Raw genomic sequence first — 15,079 nt, 5'->3', positions numbered from 1 at the left:
TTCACCAGGCGGTGGCAACCGTTCGTCGAATACCTCGCAGAAAGATAGATGTAATGGAAAAAAGAAGGCAGCAGCAGCAGCCCAGGATCGGGGGGGGGGGGGGGGGGGGAACCAGAAGGACTCTCAGGGTTGTTAATATATACTGTATAATATGTATAGGTCGTTGCTACAGATAATTATATATTGGACTGTTAAATTATATTTTTGGAGAGTGTTACTTGTGATAAGGCAGTTGTCAATTAGGGTTAGTTTTCATTTTTGTTATTTATTATTTATTCATTTTCTGTTTATAAAATAGGTCATTGTTATTTGTGTTGTTATAATATTGTGTAAAGGATGCACAATGTACTGTGTTGGTTGACCAAAAATTTTCAATAAAATATTTTTTTTAAAAAAACAAGTCGAACTCCGCCTGTAGCCTCTGCCGTTCCCTTAAAAGCCCTGCCTCAGGGGTCTCCGCATACCTCCGGTCGACCTGTAGTATTTCCTTTACCAGTCAGTCCGTCTCTGTCCTGTCTACCTTCTCCCTGTGGGCCAGTATCGAGATCAACTCCCCTCTAACCACCGCCTTCAATGCCTCCCAGACCACCGCTGCCGAAACTTCCCCCATGTCATTGACCTCCAGGTAATTCTGAATACATTTCTTCAACCGCCCGTACACCTCCTCGTCCGCTAAAAGCCCCACGACTAACCTCCAGTGTGGGCGCTGATTACTGTCGTTACTAACCTGTAGGTCAACCCAGTGCGGGGCATGGTCTCAGATTATAATCGCTGAGTACCCCATGTCCACCACACCACCCCCGTCAGTAGAGCCCTGCTAGGAATAAAGAAATCGATCCGGGAGTACACTTTATGCACGTGTGAGTAGAAGGAAAACTCCTTTACTCTTGGCTGCCCAAATCTCCATGGGTCCACCCCCCCCCCCCACCCCCCCCCACCCCCCCCACCCCGCTCCAGGAACCCTTTTAGCTCCTTAGCCGTTGCTGGCACCCTGCCCGTTTTTTTGAGCTTGACCGGTCTAAACCAGGGCCAATAACTGTGTTAAGTCACCTCCCATGACCAGCTTATGCGAATCCAGGTCCGGTATCTTCCCCAGCATCTTCCCCAGCATCCTCTTCATAAACTCCACATCGTCCCAATTTGGCGCATACACATTTACTAGTACCATCTGCACTCCCTCCAATTTCCAACTGACCATAATGTACCGGTCTCCCACATCCAAAACTATTCTTCCCGCCTCAAACACCACTCACTTGTTGATCAGAATCGCGCCCCCCTGGTCTCCGAGTCCAGTGCCGAGTGAAAAACCTGTCCGACCCAACCGAATCTGGTCAGCTACTCTAAGGTGCGTCTCCTGAAGCATTACCACGTCTGCCTTCAGTCCTCTAAAGTTCGCGAACACGCGTGCCCTCTTGACCGGCCCATTGAGCCCTCTTACATTCCAGGTGATCAGTCCAGTTGGGGGGGCTCATCGCCCCCCTTTGCCGATCAGCCATCCCCTCTCTTGGGCTAGACGCCAGCCCGCGCCCCATACCTCCACCGGCTCGCCCCCAGGCAGCCTCCGCCCTCGACCTGCTCACTGTCCCTCAACAAAAGTCCCTCCCTCGTCAGCAGACACCAGTCCTTTCCTTTTCGCGAAGTCCAGCGCTTCCTCAGGCGATTCGAAATAGTAATGTTGCTCCTTGTGTGTGACCCAGAGGCAGGCCGGATACAACAGTCCAAACTTCACCTTTTTCTTGAAAAGTGTCCACCTGATCTCGTTAAACCCCACTCTTCTCCAGGCCACCTCCACACTCAGGTCTTGATAGATCCGTAGGATACTGTTGTCCCATTTGCAGCTCCGTGTCTGCTTGGCCCACTGTAAAATGCGCTCCTTATCCAGGTAGCTGTGAAATCTCACCACCATTGCCCTCGGGGGGATCTCCCATTCAAATTTCCTCGCAAGCACTCTGTGAGCCCTGTCCACCTCCAAGGGTCGGGGGAATGCCCCATCCCCCAGCAGCTTCTCAAACATGGCCGCTATGTATGCTCCAGCGTCCACTCCTTCGGACCCCTCCGGGAGCCCAACGATCCTCAAGCTCTGCCGACAGGACCTGTTCGCTAGGTCCTCCACCTTCTCCAGGAGCCTTTTGCTGCTGGTCTCTTAGCATCCCCACCTCCAACTCCACCGCTGGTTGATGTTCCTCCTGATCAGCCAGCGCCATCTCTACTTTCTGGATCGCCCGATCTTGGGCATCCAATCTAAGTTCCAGCCGCGAATTTGCCTCTTTAATCGGGTCCAAGAAGTCCTGCTTCTGCTTGGCAAAGCCCTCCTGGATCACTTCATCAACTGCTCCATTGACCGCTGGGTTGACAAGCCAGAGGTCCGGTCCTCCGTCATGCTTACTCCCGGTGCTGCTTCAAAGAACAAACAAAGAACAAAGAAATGTACAGCACAGGAACAGGCCCTTCGGCCCTCCAAGCCCGTGCCGACCATACTGCCCGACTAAACTACAATCTTCTACACTTCCTGGGTCCGTATCCTTCTATTCCCATCCTATTCATATATTTGTCAAGATGCCCCTTAAATGTCCCTATCGTCCCTGCCTCCACTACCTCCTCCGGTAGTGAGTTCCAGGCACCCACTACCCTCTGCGTAAAAAACTTGCCTCGTACATCTACTCTAAACTTTGCCCCTCTCACCTTAAACCTATGCCCCCTAGTAATTGACCCCTCTACCCTGGGGAAAAGCCTCTGACTATCCACTCTGTCTATGCCCCTCATAATTTTGTATACCTCTATCAGGTCGCCCCTCAACCTCCTTCGTTCCAGTGAGAACAAACCGAGTTTATTCAATCGCTCCTCATAGCTTATGCCCTCCATACCAGGCAACATTCTGGTAAATCTCTTCTGCACCCTCTCTAAAGCCTCCACATCCTTCTGGTAGTGTGGCGACCAGAATTGAACACTATACTCCAAGTGTGGCCTAACTAAGGTTCTATACAGCTGCAACATGACTTGCCAATTCTTATACTCAATGCCCCGGCCAATGAAGGCAAGCATGCCGTATGCCTTCTTGACTACCTTCTCCACCTGTGTAGCCCCTTTCAGTGATCTGTGGACCTGTACTCCTAGATCTCTTTGACTTTCAATACTCTTGAGGGTTCTACCATTCACTGTATATTCCCTACCTGCATTAGCCCTTCCAAAATGCATTACCTCACATTTGTCCAGGTTAAACTCCATCTGCCATCTCTCCGCCCAAGTCTCCAGACAATCTAAATCCTGCTGTATCCTCAGACAGTCCTCATCGCTATCCGCAATTCCACCAACCTTTGTGTCGTCTGCAAACTTACTAATCAGACCAGTTACATTTTCCTCCAAATCATTTATATATACTACAAAGAGCAAAGGTCCCAGCACTGATCCCTGTGGAACACCACTGGTCACAGCCCTCCAATTAGAAAAGCATCCCTCCATTGCTACCCTCTGCCTTCTATGGCCTAGCCAGTTCTGTATCCACCTTGCCAGTTCACCCCTGATCCCGTGTGACTTCACCTTTTGTACTAGTCTACCATGAGGGACCTTGTCAAAGGCCTTACTGAAGTCCATATAGACAACATCTACTGCCCTACCTGCATCAATCATCTTAGTGACCTCCTCGAAAAACTCTATCAAGTTAGTGAGACACGACCTCCCCTTCACAAAACCGTGCTGCCTCTCACTAATACGTCCATTTGCTTCCAAATGGGAGTAGATCCTGTCTCGAAGAATTCTCTCCAGTAATTTCCCTACCACTGAAGTAAGGCTCACCGGCCTGTAGTTCCCGGGATTATCCCTGCCACCCTTCTTAAACAGAGGAACAACATTGGCTATTCTCCAGTCCTCCGGGACATCCCCTGAAGACAGCGAGGATCCAAAGATTTCTGTCAAGGCCTCAGCAATTTCCTCTCCAGCCTCCTTCAGTATTCTGGGGTAGATCCCATCCGGCCCTGGGGACTTATCTACCTTAATATTTTTTAAGACACCCAACACCTCGTCTTTTTGGATCACAATGTGACCCAGGCTATCTACACCCCCTTCTCCAGACTCAACATCTACCAATTCCTTCTCTTTGGTGAATACTGATGCAAAGTATTCATTTAGTACCTCGCCCATTTCCTCTGGCTCCACACATAGATTCCCTTGCCTATCCTTCAGTGGGCCAACCCTTTCCCTGGCTACCCTCTTGCTTTTTATGTAAGTGTAAAAAGCCTTGGGATTTTCCTTAACCCTATTTGCCAATGACTTTTCATGACCCCTTCTAGCCCTCCTGACTCCCTGCTTAAGTTCCTTCCTACTTTCCTTATATGCCACACAGGCTTCGTCTGTTCCCAGCCTTTTAGCCCTGACAAATGCCTCCTTTTTCTTTTTGACGAGGCCTACAATATCATTCGTCATCCAAGGTTCCCGAAAATTGCCGTATTTATCTTTCTTCCTCACAGGAACATGCCTGTCCTGTATTCCTATCAACTGACACTTGAAAGCCTCCCACATGTCAGATGTTGATTTGCCCTCAAACATCCGCCCCCAATCTATGTTCTTCAGTTCCCGCCTAATATTGTTATAATTAGCCTTCCCCCAATTTAGCACATTCATCCTCGGACCACTCTTATCCTTGTCCACCAGTACTTTAAAACTTACTGAATTGTGGTCACTGTTACCGAAATGCTCCCCTACTGAAACATCTACCACCTGGCCGGGCTCATTCCCCAATACCAGGTCCAGTACCGCCTCTTCCCTAGTTGGACTGTTTACATATTGTTTTAAGAAGCCCTCCTGGATGCTCCTTACAAACTCTGCCCCGTCTAAGCCCCTGGCACTAAGTGAGTCCCAGTCAATATTGGGGAAGTTGAAGTCTCCCATCACCACAACCCTGTTGTTTTTACTCTTTTCCAAAATCTGTCTACCTATCTGCTCCTCTATCTCCCGCTGGCTGTTGGGAGGCCTGTAGTATACCCCCAACATTGTGACTGCACCCTTCTTATTCCTGATCTCTACCCATATAGCCTCACTGCCCTCTGAGGTGTCCTCTCGCTGTATAGCTGTGATACTCTCCTGAACAAGTAGCGCAACTCCGCCTCCCCTTTTACATCCCCCTCTATCCCGCCTGAAACATCTAAATCCTGGAACGTTTAGCTGCCAATCCTGCCCTTCCCTCAACCAGGTCTCTGTAATGGCAACAACATCATAGTTCCAAGTAGTAATCCAAGCTCTAAGTTCATCTGCCTTACCCGTAATGCTCCTTGCATTAAAACATATGCACTTCAGGCCACCAGACCCGCTGTGTTCAGCAACTTCTCCCCGTCTGCTCTGCCTCAGAGCCACACTGTCCATATTCCCTAGTTCTCCCTCAACGCTCTCACCTTCTGACCTATTGCTCCCGTGCCCACCCCCCTGCCATACTAGTTTAAACCCTCCCGTGTGACACTAGCAAATCTCGCGGCCAGGATATTTATGCCTCTCCGGTTTAGATGCAACCCGTCCATCTTATACAGGTCACACCTGCCCCGGAAGAGCTCCCAGTGGTCCAGATAACAGAAACCCTCCCTCCTACACCAGCTGTTTAGCCACGTGTTTGTCTGCTCTATCTTCCAATTTCTAGCCTCACTGGCACGTGGCACAGGGAGTAATCCCGAGATTACAACCCTCGAGGTCCTGTCTTTTAACTTTCTGCCTAGCTCCCTGAACTCCTGCTGCAGGACCTCATGCCCCTTCCTGCCTATGTCGTTAGTACCAATATGTACAACGACCTCTACCTGTTTGCCCTCCCCCTTCAGGATTCCCTCTACCCGTTCGGAGACATCCTGGACCCTGGCACCAGGGAGGCAACATACCATCCTGGAGTCTCTTTCACGTCCACAGAAGCGCCTTCAGCCCACGCCTTCGCTGTCCTTCTGTTTCTTCCTTTGCGAGCACTTCTAGTCCTCCTCTCCATGCACCAATGTGGGAATTTAGTTCACAATTGCCACTATCATCAATTTTTCAACTCAAGTCCGGTAAAAAAATAAGGGGAAAAGGTCCAAAAGTCCGACCCGAGTGGGACCACCAAATGTGCGACTTACTCCTTCATAGCCGCCACCGGAAGTCCTCCCGAGGTTTCGGTTTGTTTTTCAGTGCCTCCCCATCTTTATCCCAAGGGCCTTTTTTAAACGAGTAAACAAGGCAATTTTGGGTTTTGAGAGGGCGGATAAAACCCCGCGAGTGAAGTGCTGGAACGTGGCCGAGGGGAGGGTGGGTTGGCACTGCCGAACTTTAGCAACTATTACTGGGCGGCAAATATAGCCATGATTAGGAAGTGTGTAGTGGGGGGGTCGGTATGGGAGCGAGTAGAGGCGGCATCATGCAAGGGCACATGTTTGGGGGCATTGGTAACGGCACCTCTGCCGTTCTCGCCGGCCCGGTACTCCACAAGCCCGGTGGTAGTGGCGGCCCCGAGAGTCTGGGGCAGTGGAGGAAGCATATCAGAGTGGAGGGAGCATCGGTCTGGGCTCCAATTTGTAACAATCATCGGTTTGTACCGGGAAGGCTGGATGGGAGGTTTCGGAGATGGCAGAGGGCAGGGATTGAGAGGATGGGGTATCTATTTATAGATGGGAGCGTACCCTGTTTGAAGGATTTAGAGGAGAAATTTGAACTGCCAGCAGGAAATGAATTCAGATATCTGCAGGTACGGGATTTTTTGCGAAGGCAGGTTTCGACCTTTCCGCTCCTACCGCCACGGGGGATACAGGACAGGGTACTTTCCAGAATGGGAGTAGGAGAGGGGAAGGTTTTGGATATTTATATATATATATGGAGTCGGAGGAAACGCAGACAGAGGAGCTAAAGCGCAAGTGGGGAGATGGGGGGGGGGGGGGGGGGAGATAGAGGTAGGTCTGTGGGTGGATGCATTAAGCAGAGTCAACACGTCCTCACCATGGGCGGGATTCTCCGCAATCGGCGCGATGTCCGCCGACCGACGGCAAAAACGGCGCGAATCAGTCCGGCATCGCGCCACCCCAAAGGTGCGGATCCTCCGCATCTTGAGGGGCTGGGCCCGCGTCGGACTGATTTCCACCCCGCCAACTGGCGGGAAAGGCCTTTGGTGCCCCGCCAGCTAGCGCAAAACTGACATTGCCGTGCAGTGCATGACCGGGAGCGTCAGCGGCTGCTCACTGCATCCCCGCGCATGCGCAGTGGAGGGGGTCTCTTCCGCCTCCGCCATAGTGGAGACCATGGCGAAGGCGGAAGGAAAAGAGTGCCCCCACGGCACAGGCCCGCCTGCGGATCGGTGGGCCCCGATCGCGGGCTAGGCCACCGTGGGGGCACCCCCCGGGGCCTGATCGCCCGGCGCCACCTTGTCCCGCCGGTAAGAGTGGTGGTTTGATTCTCGCCGGCGAGACAGGCATTCTAGCAGCGGGACTTCGGCCCATCGCGGGCCGGAGAATCGCCGGGGGGGGCCCGCCAACCGCCGCAATTCCCACCCCCGCCGAATATCCGGTGCCGGAGAATTCGGCAACTGGCGGGGGCGGGATTCACGCCAGCCCCCGGCGATTCTCCGACCCGGCGGGGGGTCGGAGAATCCCGTCCCATATGCGAGACTGAGCCTAATGCAGTTTACGTTTGTCACCGGGCGCACATAATGGTGGCCCGGATGAGCAGGTTTTTTGGGATAAGGACATGTGTGCAAGATGTGCGGGAGGGGCAGCAAACCATGTCCATATGTTTTGGGCATGTCTGAAGCTTCGGGGATTTTGGCAGGGTTTTACAGAGGTCATGTCCACGATGCTAAAAACAAAGGCGGTGCCGAGTCCAGAGGTGGCAATTTTCGGAGTGTCAGAAGATCTGCGAGTCCAGGGGGTGAGAGAGGCTGACATCTTTGCCTTTGCCTCCTTGGTAGCCCGGAGACAGATATTGTTAGTGTGGAGGGACTCGATGCCCAAATTCAAAGATCTGGCTTAGTGACATGGCCTGGTTTCTCAGACTGGAGAAAATAAAGTTTGCCCTAAGACGGTCAATGCTCGGGTTCGTCCAGAGGTGACGGCCGTTTGTCGACTTCTTTGGAGAAAACTAACTGTCAGCAGAGGCTGGGGGGGGGGGGGGGGGGGGGGGGAGGTGGGGGGAAGAGTTAGATTACTGTTTAGAGGAGGTGGGACTTGGGAGGGTGGGAGGCGGTCTTTTCATTATGTTTATATTTCTATTTGTTCTGTTTACTGTTGTTATTATAAAATTATAAATGCCTTAATAAAATGTTTTTTTTAAAAAAAAAACACTGCAGTGAAGTTACTGTGAAAAGCCCCTAGTCGCCAGATTCCGGCACCTATTCGGGTACACAGAGGGAGAATTCAGAATGTCCAATTCACTTAACACGCACGTCTTTCGGGACTTGTGGGAGGAAACCGGAGCACCCGGAGGAAACCCACGCAGACACGGGGAGAACGTGCAGACTCCACACAGACAGTGATCCAAGCCAGGAATCGAACCTGGGACCCTGACGCAGTGAAGCCATAGTGCTAACCACTATGCAACCGTGCTGCCCATTTGTAGTTTGAAGTGGTTATGAGCGGAGCTCAAATAGAGTAATGGAATAGAAATTTACATTAGGAAGACAAAGCAAGGGACTTGAAGTTAACTATTGTATTTCAAAAGGAACCTGTATAAATTGGCATAAATCATAAATGGATGAAGCAAAGCAGTGAGTTTACTTTTACCAAAAAATGAGTAGCCATAAAACAACATGAAAGACTTCTAAATTCTGAGAAAAAGAACTTCAAAAAGAAAGTAAAACGATAGAGTTAAAGATGAGAGAGAATAAAAATATTTAAAAAGAGAAATTGAATGCTGTGTCAATAAATGTTGTCATGGCCTGAAAGGGAAAAAAAACTTTGAAGAGCTAAGGGAAAAACCTGGGGAAGCAGGACCAGCTGTGGAGTTCTGACAGAGCAGAGAAATGATGGTCTGAATGGCTGGAACCATTCTATGATTTCAATTTCACTATAATCTGTGGATTTTCTTTTTCAGAACTTGTATATTTCAAGATATTTATATGACTTGTGAATTGGGTAGTATATTCAGATATTGTATTAACCCAGCAATGTAAGGCTGAATGACTGAAATTGTTTGTCACTTTATAATGAGCATGATCTTCAGTGTGTGAGTTTACAGAATTTATCTGGTTACCACCAATTACTCGAGATCTCCAGTTCTCCATTAGAGTACTGGTACTTTGTTTACTTCTTGTACCATAACCATTTTTCCAAACAAATTTGTCTCAAATTTAAACCAGGGTCGCTCAATATGACAATGTCCCACAAATAGCGAAAGAAACGGAGTGTATGCCATCTTACATAGCAAAGGGTATTGCCATGGCAGCTTTCTACTACGCCAGATGTTTACAGTTGGGCTTAGGGACAAAACAAAATCAGGTGGAAGCCAGAAAGTACTATTACAAGGTAGGCTGAAAAAAATGTTGCAATGACTCAATACAAATTCATTTCATCCTATGTACAGATGTATTATTCAGTACGAGCTTTATTAGGATTTACTGCCAACTGACTAATGATGAGCAATCACTTCATATGTGACAAATGCTGCAAGACCAGTTTTTTGGTTTGTCCCACAATGAAGTACAAAGCAATTACTTACCTTCTTGGTTGAGTGTTTGTGTATAATGTAAGAGAATGGATGTATTTTCATTTGGACTTTTGCAGAGTAAAAATAGATGAAAGATACTGCATCATTATTTCCATTATTTTTATGCAAACCACAGATTTACAAATCAAATGTCTTAGCCAAGACGTTGCTGGGGATGCAGAGTGATTCTCACAAAATCCATTAAATTATGCTCTCCAGCAACTATCCAATCACCTATCAGATTTTAAGGAAAAGTTATAGGTAAATTTTCTGACCCCAGCAAAAGAAAAATCCCAGTCTCAGAGAACATTACTCCATGTTCACTGAAAATGTTAGCTCTATGTTCACTGTACTGGAACATCTATTTTCCACATGTGCTAGCAATGAGGGTGACACTGGCAAAACTGCATTTATTGTCTGACCATTCAGAATGTTCTGCAGGATATGTTGTTGCGCTGCAAATTGAAAGCAAGGAATATCTAACATACTGTCAATGCTTTTTTAATCCAAGGCAATTAACATGGATCGTGATGTAGCAACTGACCTGCATTTTCAAGTTATAATGGAAATAATTTAAGAAGCAACCATTGTGATGAAGACCTCAAATAGACTGCTCCTGTGGATTATCACAATTAAGTATAGTTAAGCTACAGTTTATCATCATGTAGTTCTACATCATTTTGGAAACAGGAATTTCAGAATGGAGTCCTGAGTAAAAAAGACTTGTGATTCCTGAAAAACATCTTCAACTTTTCATTACTTGGCAAGCAGGAGGTATGGCTTCATTGAAATGGAGGGTGTACTCAACCCTGACTTCAGTGCAATAATTTAAACTGCATTAGAGTTTTGTCATGGATTGAAAAAAGTATTCATGCTGCAATACTTTAGCGTGAGGTCTTTGCTTATAAAAAAAAACCTGTTGATGTGCCAACAGATGAGCCTAGAATTGGAGTTGACCAAATGGGAAAAACATCCTCAGGCATCTTTCAGAGGCATAATCACAAGATGGAGACTAAGGCGATGGGAGTCTGGGCTTAAGTTTGGGATTTAAGAATGATCTCAAGGAGAGCTAAATGGAGAGGATCTTTGTAGGTTATCCAAAGCCTTGTAAGGCCATTGCAGACATGGTCAACAATGATGCAGTGGAGGAGATAGACGCAAGAAATATGAACTGACAGAACAGCATGGTAGCACTGTTGCTTCACAGCGCCAGGGACCCGAGTTCGATTCCCGGCTTGGGTCACCGTGCGGAGTCTGCACATTCTCCCAGTGTCTGCATGGGTTTCCTCCTGGTATTCCGGTTTCCTTCCACAAGTCTCGAAAGACATGGGGCTGGATTCTCCACTTCAGGGACTATGTCCCCATGCTGTCATGAAAACTGTGGTCTTTTATGCCAGAAAAACTGGCATCAAAAGGCCAGAGATTCACAGTCCTGCAGGGGGCTAGCAGGGAGCCGTCGTGGAGCTTGCAGCGGAGCTCGCAGCTCCAGCTGCAGATACGGCCCCCTGCACTTACGGGTCAGAGGCCACACATGCGCACGGCGGTGGCCTCCAGCAGCCCCGTTGGGCTCCATGGTGGATTCAGACTGGAGAGCTGGACCGTGGAAATAGTATCGCGCGCCCAACCCAGACCGCCCACACAATAAAGGCACAGTCCCGTATGAGGCCCCCGCTGCTCTCCGATCGGCCCGCCCCCGACCATGGCGGCTGTGGACTGAGTCCGCAGTCGCCTCGCGAGTTTCCCGAACGGCTGGGACCATATTAGAAATACTCCGTCGGGACTTCGGCCGGTCGGGGGTGGAGAATGGAGGGCCTCAAGCAATGGCCGCAGGTGGGGAATACGCAGCGCGGCGTACTCCCAGAGTACGCTGCTTTTCGGGGGCCAGAGAATCGAGGAATCGGCGGCGGTCCCGATTCCATGCATGAAATTGGTTACTCCATCCTGGCGCCGGACGCAATTTCGGCGTCGGGGTGCACAGAATCCAGCCCATGCTGTTAGGTAATTTTGACATTCTGAATTCTCTCTCCGTGTAAGGTGCCGGAATGTGGCGACTAGGGGATTTTCACAGTAACTTCATTGCAGTGTTAACGTAAGCCTACTTGTGACAATATTTATTATTAGTATGAAAGGGTTTTGGGGAATGGTGAAGTGAAGCGGAGGTGGTGCTTGTAGTGCTTGAGGAATCATAGTTAGGAAGTCATGAGGCAATATAGGGATTTAAACTGGAGGATTAAAATGTTCAATTTGAAGCACTGGACTCGATGTATGTTGGTGAGAATAGAAGTTATGGACAGGTGGGATTTTGTGGGATCAGGAGTGTAGGAGGTGAAAACCCAGCCAGAGAGTTTTCGAACATCAAATTAGATATGACAAACATAGGGAGATGGATTTCAGAGGTAGGTGAGCTAAGATGGGAGTGTTGTGAAGGACAAATAGGCAGTTTTTAGCAGTTAACATTGGGCAGAATTCTACAGTTCCCATCAGCGGGCTTGTTTGAAGGGGTTGGTGGATGAGCTACAATTTGGTGGCCTTCCACTACAATTTTACCAGGCGAGACCTAGACCAGCCCACCTGCCCTTGCTCCAAATGGAGCCCTTAAGTAGGCAATTAATAACCACTTAAGGGCGGTATCCTGCATGACCTCAATTTTAAGGCCAGCGGGAGGAGTTAAGCGTCAATGGGAATCCGGGAAAGTCACACTATTTGGGCCTTAGCGGGAGGCCTCCCTGCCACATTGGGTACCCCCACAAGATCTTCCCCCGGCAACTCCAACAAGACCCTCCTCCCAACCCTTTCTCCTCACTTATCTGTGTCTTACATGCCCTGCTGTAAGATCACCTGCACACATCCGGTCCTGGTCTTTGACTATATGGACTACTTGCAGTCCCAGTCCTGGCCAGCAGCTCTTTGTGAGTCTTAAGGGATGAACCTAAGTCCGGTCTCCAGCCAATTAACGTTCTATTTGGCTGCAAGCTGCTGGTAACGGTACTCAGAACAATACTGCTTCTGTATTTTGTGTTTTTAAACATTGAAGATAATGTGCAAGATCATGTGATGTCAGCAACATCCTGCCACATCACCCTTACACGCATTGAACTGGAATTCGATGATCACCTTAACTTAGACCACTTTGGGATTTGAGCTCCTAATCTAAACTGACAACTATTGCAGGGATTTTGGATGAGACATTCAATAGAACTCCTGTCTCCTAGCTCAGGTGGTGGAAGTGATCCCATGGCGCTTTTCCCAACTCCCTGGCCAGGTTGAGACTCCCTTACCCACCATTACAAAAAAAAATCATCTTCTGTTTGTAAGACCTTGCAATGTATAAATTGACTGCTGTCTTTGTCTGCACTGCAGTAGCTTACGCGAAGATGCTAATAAAATTCTCCGATATATGCAAGTTCTTTTGTATAATGAGTAAATTATTTTCTGTTTCTTCCAACAAAATAGCTGTGTAAATGAAATGTATTTAAGATATTACTTGAGATTATCTAAAGATTAATATTGTGACTGCTATGGGATCTCCCCAAGGGGTGGCTGGAAGGAATATATGCAAAATGGAAAAATTACAGTACCAAAATAAAATGGAAAACAATACTCAGATTTTCGTGGTGTACGTGTTTAGTTTAGTACAATATACACAAATGCAAATAGCATAATGGTAATGTAATAGAAACAGTAACTTATTGATATTATTGGACTAGTGATCCAGAGGCCTGGCCTCATGCTGGAGACACACAAATTCAAATTCCTAATAAATTTGGAATGAAAAGTGAATCACATTAACGGTAACCATGAAACTACTGGATTGGTTCACCAATATCCTTCAGGAAAGGAAATCTGCTGTCCTTAGTGGTCTGGCCTCCATCTGAAATGGCCAAGTCAGCCACTTGGTTCTACCAAAGTCACGAGAGATCAAAAAGTCAAAAGACTGTGCGGCATCAATCTTGGCATCAGAAATAACAAATGCAGACCTCTCCAATCACCCCAGCAAAAGTAATCCTGACCAAAACTTTGGGATTAGCGCCAAAATTTGGAGAGCTCTCCCACAGACCAAACAGCAGCGGTAAAAGGTTATACCCACTGACTAATACGTTATATACAGCAAATGTCCCAGACTCGTCCATCCCACCAGCAGACCACACAAGAGGTGGCAGCACAGTGGCATATAGTTGGGAAGTCAGACACTGGAAATCCTCAATTTTCAGGCATGAAATCTCAAAGTCAAACATGAACTAGGAAACCCCTGTTGATTATCACCTCCCTCAGCTAATGAATTGGTAGTCCTCCATGTTGAACACCACTTGGAAGAAGAACTGGGGTTGCAAGAGCACAAATACTCGAGGAGGATTCGTCACCTAGAATGCCTTGGTAGCACCACTACTTACGGAGATGGCCAAGTCCCTAAAGACTTGGGGCAGGTGGTGAGAACCAACAAGAAGGAATTACATATTTGATCATATCTTTGCCAGTCTGTCACGGATGCATCTGTCCATTATAAAACCCCTGCAGTGCAGGAGGCCATTTGGCCCATCAACCCCTGGAAAGAACATCGTACCTCGGCCCACACGCAATTTCCATAATCCCAATTAGTCTTTTGGACACTAAGGGACATTTGAGCATGGGCAATCCACCTAAGCTGCACATCTTTGGATTATAGGAGGAAACCAGAGCACCTGGAAGAAACCCATGCAGACGAGGGGAGGAAGTGGCACACTCAGCAATAACCTGCTCACCAGTGTCCAGTTTGGGCTCCATTAGGGCCACTCAGTTCTGGATCTTGGTCCAAATATGGACAAAAGAGCTGATTACTAGAGCTGGGGAGAGAGTGACTGCTCTTGACATCAAGGCACATTTGATAGACTGGAGCGCTAATAAAATTGAACAAGTTAAAAACCTAGAGGAAAACTCTCCACTACTTGTGGTTATTGGGAGTCCAATAATTTCAGTCCTAGGATATTGATGCAGGAGTTCTTCAAGATAAGAGTCCAAGGCCCAGCCATCTTAAGCTGTTTCACAAATGACCTTCCCTCCATCGTAAAGTCATTAGTGGGGTTGTTTGCAGATGATTGCAGTGTTCAGTACCATTCGTAATGCCAAAGCTGTCCATACCTGCATATAGCAAGTCTTGGACAACATTTAGGCTTGAGCTCTTTAGTGGCAACTGACATCCGTGCAATAGCATTACCAGCACCAACACCAACATCACTGACTGTGCGGAGTCTGCACATTCTCCCTGTGTCTGCGCGGGTTTCCTGCAGGTGCTTCGGTTTCCTCCTGAAAGACATGCTTATTAGGTGAATTGGACATTCTGAATTCTCCCTCTGTGTGCCCAAACAGGCACCGGAATGTGGCGACTAGGGGATTTTCAGTGACAAGGATTAAAACTGGAGTACAGCCAGAACTCGCGAAAACGCAGCCACTCCAACGTGACTCCATCCTC

At 48.2% G+C, this 15,079-nt stretch overlaps 1 protein-coding gene across 1 annotated transcript in view; it reads left to right on the top strand.

Annotated features, from left to right (window-relative positions):
• Positions 1–13,036, top strand: part of LOC140429202 (LRP2-binding protein-like) — a 34,918-nt gene extending 21,882 nt beyond the window's left edge. The window contains exons 4-5 of the mRNA XM_072515889.1: positions 9,287–9,452; positions 10,145–13,036. Of these exons, the coding sequence (XP_072371990.1) occupies positions 9,287–9,452; positions 10,145–10,210 (232 nt within the window). The 3' untranslated portion in view covers positions 10,211–13,036. The remainder of the gene's footprint in view (positions 1–9,286; positions 9,453–10,144) is intronic.
• The last annotated feature ends 2,043 nt before the right edge of the window (positions 13,037–15,079 follow it).

The sequence above is a fragment of the Scyliorhinus torazame genome, chromosome 9, assembly GCF_047496885.1.
Source record: "Scyliorhinus torazame isolate Kashiwa2021f chromosome 9, sScyTor2.1, whole genome shotgun sequence".
Classification (NCBI taxonomy): domain Eukaryota; kingdom Metazoa; phylum Chordata; class Chondrichthyes; order Carcharhiniformes; family Scyliorhinidae; genus Scyliorhinus; species Scyliorhinus torazame.
Note: the sequence above shows the minus strand (reverse complement) of the source record. Positions and strands in the feature narration are given on the sequence as shown.